Raw genomic sequence first — 8697 nt, 5'->3', positions numbered from 1 at the left:
TTTTTCAAGGCCGCGGGAACCCTGAATTATTATTAATGAATTAAATAAACGTCATAACATTTTTAACAACGTTAAAAACTCTAATTCATTTCCTTGCTTAAACTAAAATCTTAATTACTACACATTCTTAGGATCCACTGAGAACAAAATAAAATGTTATTTTGAAAATCCACAAATTATGTTCTACATTGCAATTTTCAAAACAAAGCTTAATTTAAAATTCAGATATTAAAATTCATATATTAGTCAGACAACATTGAAAAAAGAACAAAGGTTAGAACAAAAATTTTTTTTTTTTTAGAAAAAAATAATGATACCCTCATTTTAAAAAATAATTATATCATTGATCTTCAAAAGCTAATACATGCTACATAATCATTGGATATCAATAAAGTTCGTTAAACCAACATAGTCATACACAATAAATAATTACATCAAAATTTTAAAAAATTATTAACTTAATTGCATTGTTTGAAAAGAAAATTAATAAGACATAAAAAACTTATATTAACAAAAATAAGTACACTTTAATGAATCTGTTAAAACAAGTAATGACAAGTCCAGTATCCTCATTTAAAATAAGATTTATATCATTTTCATTCAAAAGCTAATACATGCTGCATAATCATTGGATACTACTTAAGAGTCACATTAAAAATTCACTAATAAACATCAAATGCTTAATATTGAAAAGAAATTAATATGACAATTAAAATCTACTTTGCACCAATATAGTATAGATTCAGATCTAAATACATACAAATAACATATAAACATAAAAAGAAAGTGAATAGGAAAAATTAGAAAATAAATGTCTGTGAAACCAAATTATATGGCAGCAGACTACCCAAATTCTAGGCCATCTTTTTAAATATAAATAAAGAAAATGTTGTAAACAATCCTTTGCATTCAACTTTGCAAAAGTCTCTAATTTTTTTAGAGTCATTTGCATATAGTAAATTAAACTAATTAAACAGCGATTTTCGAAATAAAATTATACTTCTCTAAATTTTAACATTCCCTAAAAAACAGGCAACACAATTCCAGATTTTTTTTTTCAAAAAAAATTAGATCACATGGTAATGGTAAAATTTAGATTTTACAGACAGTTTATATTAATCTTATACAGGGTTGCCAATCAAATCTAGAAAACAAATTCCTTGTGTTTTCTCTGTACACATTATACATAATATATTAAGAGGAAACGCAATTACTGTGCTCTTGTGTGAGCTATATTGGGCTAACTATATTTATTAGTTTTAATTGCTGGAAAAACAGATGTACACACTCAAATAATGCTATAGAAAATGAAATAGTTTAGTATATTTGAATGGCTAAATATGCCATTAAATTACACTTTGAGTGGTCACCATTTTTTAAAAGACAAAAATAAGAAACAAAATTCCCTGCATTTTCTCAGTTATTTTACGTGATTTTTAAACTCCCTGTATTTTCCAGGTTTTCCTTCTCTCCCTGTGGAGTGGCAACCCTGTTATAATCAGACATTATTTAGCAATTATTCGGTTAATATTTTCATGTGGAAACTGCATATGAAAAAATTTGAAATATCATTTCATCCTGTCAAATTAAACAAAATTTAAATAAACAATAATTTAAGTGACAAACGCAACTTGTAGTATCAGACATCATTTAGCTATCCTTAGGTTTATTCTTCAGGTGGAAACCGCAAATGAAAAATTAGTAGTATCATCATTTATCTTTCTTACAGAACAGTTTTAAATTAATACAATTACATGAAAGGTCAAAATCATTTGAAAAATCTGACGATCCAACATCATTTTGTTTATCCTTCAGGTGGAAACCCCAAATGAAAAATAGTTATATCATTTCAATTCATTCAAATGGAACAAAATTTAAAAAATTTAAGTGACATGTACAACTTGTAATATCAGACATCATTTAGCTATCATTACGTATATTCTTCAGGTGGAAACCGCAAATGAAAAATTAGTACTGTCATCATTTATCTTTCATACAGAAATTATGAAGTCAAAATCACATGTACAAATCTGATGATCAGACATCATTTAACTATCATTAGGTTAATTCCTTCAGGTGGAAACCGCAAATGAAAAATTAGTTATATCATCATTTCAATTCTTTCATATGGAACAAAATTTAAATAAACAATTTAAGTGAGAAGTACAAATGGTAATATCAGACATCATTTAGCTATCATTAGGTATATCCTTCAGGTGGAAACCGCAAATGAAAAATAATTAGTATCATCATTTATCTTTCAAACAGAAGTTTTAAATAAAAATAAATATGAAAAATTAATAGTGTCACCATTTATTGTGCATACAGAAATAAGTCAAAATCACATGTACAAATCTGATGATCAGACATCATTTAACTATCATTAGGTTAATTCCTTCAGGTGGAAACCGCAAATGAAAAATTAGTTATATCATCATTTCAATTCTTTCAAATGGAACAAAATTTGAATAAAAAATTTAAGTGAGAAGTACAAATTATAATATCAGACATCATTTAGCTATCATTAGGTATATCCTTCAGGTGGAAACCGCAAATGAAAAATTAATAGTATCATCATTTATCTTTTAAACAGAAGTTTTAAATGAAAATAAATATGAAAAATTAATAGTGTCACCATTTATTGTGCATACAGAAATAAGTCAAAATCATATGTACAAATCTGATGATCAGACATCATTTAACTATCATTAGGTTAATTCCTTCAGGTGGAAACCGCAAATGAAAAATTAGTTATATCATTTCAATTCTTTCATATGGAACAAAATTTAAATAAACAATTTAAGTGAGAAGTACAAATTGTAATATCAGACATCATTTAGCTATCATTAGGTATATCCTTCAGGTGGAAACCACAAATGAAAAATTAATAGTATCATTTATCTTTTAAACAGAAGTTTTAAATGAAAATAAATATGAAAAATTAATAGTGTCACCATTTATGGTGCATACAGAAATAAGTCAAAATTACATGTACAAATCTGATGATCAGACATCATTTAACTATCATTAGGTTAATTCCTTCAGGTGGAAACCGCAAATGAAAAATTAATACTATCATTTATCTTTCTAACAGAAGTTTTAAATGAATATGAAAAATTAAACTCATTAAAAAATCCGATGATCAGACATCATTTAACTATCATTACGTTGATTTGTTCAGGTGGAAACCGCAAATGAAAAATTAGTTATATCATCATTTCAATTTTTTCGAATGAAACAAACTTTAAACAATGTAAGTGACAAGTAACTTCTAATATCAGACATCATTTAGCTATCATTAGATATATTCTTCAGGTGGAAACCGCAAATGAAAAATTAATAGTGTCATCACTTATATTTCATACAGAAAATATGAAGTCAAAATCATTTGTACAAATTCAATGATCAGACATCATTTAGCTATCATAAGGTTAATTCCTTCAGGTGGAAACCGCAAATGAAAAATTATTTATGTCATCATTTCAATTCTTTCATATGAAACAAAACTTAAATAAACAATTAAAGTGACAAGAACAAACTGTAATATCAGACATCATTTAGCTATCATTAGGTATATCCTTCAGGTGGAAACCGCAAATGATAAATTAATAGTATCATCATTTATCTTTCATACAAAACAGTTTTAAATAAAAAAAGTATAAAAAAACCAAAAACATTTGTACAAATCCGATGATCGCATTTAGCTATCATTAGGTTAATACCGTTATATGGAAACCGCAAATGAAAGATTATTTATGTCATCATTTCAATTCTTTCAAATGGAAAGAAAATTTAAATAAACATTTTAAATGACAAGTACAACTTCTAATATCATTAGGTATCTTCAGGCGGAAACCACAAATGAAAAATAAATAGTTTCATCATTTATCTTCTTTCTATACAAAATAGTATTAAAGGAAGACCCTAGGAATAAAAAATAACAGGGTTCCTCCTAATAGAAATGGGCCACTTAGAGAGAGTTTTGAAAGTGCACTCACTCAACAAAGAAAATTAATCAAAACGTCTAATATTATATACTAATGAATTTGATCCTCAACACTTTTTTAAATTGCCCTCTTATGCTATTTTATTTATATGATTCAAAAAGTAATTTTTCATAATCATTATCGAAATAACAATTTGTAATTTATAAAAAAAATAAAGGCATGCTAAAAAGACAACCTCTGTGCATAAATGTTTTTAAAAAAAAAACTAAATATGAAGATTAACAATTTTTCTACAATTTAAACTGAAAATTCAGAGAAAATGAACACATAAAAATAAATTTTTAAAAAAAGGTATTTAAAGAATTTCAAAATCATTCAAAAAATATACCCTTCCCTGAAAAAAAATTTTTTAATTTTACCAGTTGAGAAAACTAATAAAATAAATTTCTGTATGCAAGTCATATTTATTTTTTTTATACAGAGTAAATATTGCACACATGCAAAAATAGCATACTACCTCGTAGGTAATGCACACCTACATTAAAATTGACATGCAAATTGGATATCAGTATCTTATTTAATGCTAGTTTACCTTCAAACCAGATTTATAAGGAGCAAAATCAAAACTTCTGATAAAATAAACAGGGTGCGTAGCCAAATCTTTGAAGCAAAAATAAGCACTTTTTAAAAACTTTTCAAGCACTTTACAAAAATTTTCAAGCACTCAAAAAATTCATATTTAATCAATGATATTATTGAAAAATAAAATCTTTTTATAAACAGTTTTAACGTTAAAAAAAAACCCAAAAAGAAACAGACATAAATCGTAACAATCAATACTTTCCCACATCACCGAGTGAATTCAACTTGACTCTGAACTCAGAACAAAAGTACCCTTACCCCCTACGTCAAAAAAATGTTAGAAGTAAAATAAAATAAACAAGAATAAAATTAAAATAAATTAAAAAGAAAAACATTTCATAAGGATCTGATATTTTCTATCCGAATTGGAGCACTCGGATTTCGGTTTCGAGTGTGCGCGCATGCGCAAGTCATAATGTGGGTACGACATGAAGTTCGCGTGAATGATTACGTAGCAAACACCCCATTTCTTGTGAAATGCATGGAATCCATCAGATATCACTGAAGGGTAAAAAAATTATTCGTGAAAAAAGCACTTTTTAAAAACGCCTGCTGAAAAAAGCACCTTTAAAAGCTTTTAAAAACGAAATCCCCAAAAAAGCACCTTTAAGTACTTTTTACAAACGCTACGCACCCTGAATAAATTTTTAAGGAAAAGTATTTTGTGAAACTACTGTTTTTCCTAAAGTTGAATTTGTGAAGGTACCGCTTAACAGTAGTAAATTTGACCAGGACAGATCCCTGGTTATGTATTATGCTTATTCATAATTTTGAATTTTAATAGACATTTAATTCTTCAAAGATATTTATAAGTTTTCTTAAATTAATTTAAGAAGAAAGTTTTGAATAAATATAAATTGAACATTTTGGAACAAAAAAGTTTTACTGATTTCTATAAATGAGGTTCACTTCATTATGTATAAGTAATACTTATTTAAATAATCAAGCAAGAAAGCAATAATTGTAAAAAAAATCCATTTTAATAAGGAATTTTTTAGGAAACTCAATTTTGGGGAATTTTCTAAAATGTACAAAGACCAGGAGAATTTTAATTAAACCAGTAGATCAGGAGAAACTGGCAAAATCCAGTAGTCTACTGGAAAATCCGATAGAGTTAGCAACTAACTATGCAAAAGTATTATTTATCCCTTAGATTTAAATAAATTAGTAAATCTGTTTAAACCAGAAAAAAAAAACTGATTATTATATACAAGAACAAAAATTATAAGCAAGAAATATCAACATATAATATTAAAAGGAAAATTTCACACATACTAAGTCAAATCCCACAGTCTTAGAGTCTTATCCCATGAACAAGACAAGGCATATTGTCCATCAGATGACATAACAACATCAGTGACGAAATGTCCGTGACCTCTCAATCGTTTTTGGGGAATACCATAATTGTCATCTCTGGTCAGCTTCCACATAATAAGAGTCTTATCTGAAAATAAATGCTTATCAGAATATAAATAAGAATTTTAAGATAAAATATATTTATTAGGTCAATAATTAGATTAGACAATTTTCTTGGAATTAGGAGATATCAGCATGCGTGATAATCCAAACATTGAATGAAAAAAATATTTTTAGCTTATAAACACAGACTTAAAATATTATGCATACAAATATACGAAGTTAAGTCACGCTTTCGCTCTCCGTGAGTGTCATCCCTTCTCAAATACCAGTTAGATCGTTTCAGAAACTAAAAGATTCTCCCGTCTATTAATTTAGAAATTTTACCGGAGAGATTTCCACATATGATCTGCGGCATAATAATCGCCAAGACTTGGCAACTTCCACGAGCAATAGTGGATGAGAATTTGTGCCAGGCTTGCTCAAAAAAATCCTGATGATGATTCTATTATAGGGTACCTAACCAAATCCTTCAACCCACAATAACAAAAAATATTTTTAAGTACTATATACAAATTGCAATGAAATTTCACAGACTATACATGATCATGATAAAATAACTAGTTTCTGACAAATAACTCTTTTCTGGATTATATTAGCCACCATAATCAATTTCAAAAGGTGGAAAATGAAGTCTGAAATTGAGAATATCTTGAATACAGCAGAGTTGCACATGAGGGTGCTAGAATCTTGCCAAACCCAGCTCAGTAGACACACCTGCGGACTCGCGAGTATTTCATCAAACTTGCAAAATGATTGGCGTTTTATTAGCTATGGGTGAACGGTACGCTGAAATTGATTGAGGTTGAATGAGTAGTGAATAACGTTGAATAGAACCAGGGGTCTGTCCAGGCCAAATTTACTACCGTTTAAGGGTACCTTCACAAATTCAACTTTAGGAAAAACGGTAGTTTCGCAAAATACTTTTTCTTAAAATTAAATTTTTTTATCCTGTAAGAAACGATATATCCATATTTTCTTGTTGATTTTTTAATATAATTTTTCATTTTCACCAATTATGTCTAAATTTTCACAAAATAGGTACCTCTCAGAAAAAGCTAGACAGACCCCTGAGAACAATGTGAAAAGTCGGTTTTTGCACAATACGTGTCAAAAATCGACACAGTATAGAAAAAAATCTCATTTTTTAAGAAAAAAAATTAAGCACTTTTTAATAATAAAAACCCCATAAAAAAGTACCAGTAAGAGCTTTTAAAAAAAATATGAAAATCAATAATACGCACTTTTTAAAAAACACTATACACTATTCATTACTAATGTTTGAAAATTATTATTAGTGTTTTAAAAAGTGTGTTCAAATTTTACATATGTGTTTATACTGACATTGTAAACATTTTAACAGGAAGTAAATAATTGTTTTATTGAATATACTTATACACAGGAAAATATCTTCATTTTCAAGACTAATATCTCTTCCATACTTTTTCAAAGCAGTATGAAATATTACACGTTGACCCACTTGCATAATTTTCTCATGTTTATCATTAAGCAACACATGGCCTGGTTTTTACGCAAGTTATGTTTGCATGTAGCTTATCAGAACATGAATAAAAAATGATCTTAGTTCTTATATATGCAGAGAAGGAAATCAAAATAACACATGTATATATCATTATATGAAGTGGTTCATTTCATAACAACCCGATTCTCAGCTAGTAAGTTAATAAGTACATTCATAATTGAAGAGAACAGATTAAGAATGCAATACAATATAAATTTCACTTATATTTAAATACTAACATGTAAATCATTTGCTTTTTTTACTGCAGACATCTCAAGTACATATAATCGAGAATCGGTGAAAAATAGTTAATGAAATAAAGCAATTACATGCGATCATATACTTAAAAAATTTGACTTGATTATAGATGATAAGAAATGTATAAAAATGGATTTCAACTTGAAACATATTGATACAATACCTCTTGATGATGACAAGATCATATCAGGAAATTTGGGATTAGTAGCAATTTGGGTGACCCAATTGTTATGGCCACGTAAAGTGCCTTTCAAATTTAATTGCTCCGTCATCTTTGTTACAAATTCTACTTATATTATAACTTGATTAATAAAGATTCTATATTAGAACCGTATCTACGTTCAAGCGGCCATGGATGAAGAATAACAACACAGAGGAAAGAAGTAGTCAAAGTTGCAGTGAAACCGCGAAAGATAGCGTAGTCTGCCGAGGTACAGAGTTTGCACTCTCATTTTAAAGGCTAAATTTTACTGAAGAATAAATCAATCACTTCTCAAAGATTCTCAAGCACTTTCTCTCTGATTTTTTTATCAAAAGAAAAATAAAAAAATTATAAAATATACGCTAGCCAAACAAAGTATGATATTATATGAGCATTTTTGTACTTTTCTTTAGTTATAAAGTCACAATAATAGCTAAAATTATTAAAAAAATAATAATAATCTCTAATTTTTATCAGCGAAGTTTCTCTAACAAAAATAAATATATCACAAGATAATGATAGGTAGGAAGATAGGTACTTTATTTACGTCACACTAGAGCTGCAAAATGGGCTATTGAAGACTGTGTGGAAAACATACCTAAAAATGATCCAACTCCTCCGCTTTTGTAGTCCAACAACCTGAGAGCGAATTCGAAGAATTTAGGGTAGAGCAGTTTAACGAGGACCCGTGGTCCGTTAAAAGGCTGATC

At 28.0% G+C, this 8697-nt stretch overlaps 1 protein-coding gene across 1 annotated transcript; it reads right to left on the bottom strand.

Annotated features, from left to right (window-relative positions):
- Positions 1-5864: 5864 nt before the first annotated feature.
- LOC122272492 (small ribosomal subunit protein RACK1) lies at positions 5865-8201 on the bottom strand (the record flags this gene model as incomplete). The annotated part of the gene is given in 2 exon segments (XM_043056251.2): positions 5865-6033; positions 7949-8201. Coding segments are annotated over 2 exon segments (278 nt in total), but the record flags the coding sequence as incomplete, so codon positions are not given.
- Between the last annotated feature and the right edge of the window lie 496 nt (positions 8202-8697).

This window comes from Parasteatoda tepidariorum, chromosome 7, assembly GCF_043381705.1.
Source record: "Parasteatoda tepidariorum isolate YZ-2023 chromosome 7, CAS_Ptep_4.0, whole genome shotgun sequence".
Taxonomy (NCBI): Eukaryota; Metazoa; Arthropoda; class Arachnida; order Araneae; family Theridiidae; genus Parasteatoda; species Parasteatoda tepidariorum.
The sequence above is the reverse complement of the archived record's forward strand: the minus strand, read 5'-3'. Positions and strand labels throughout refer to the sequence as shown.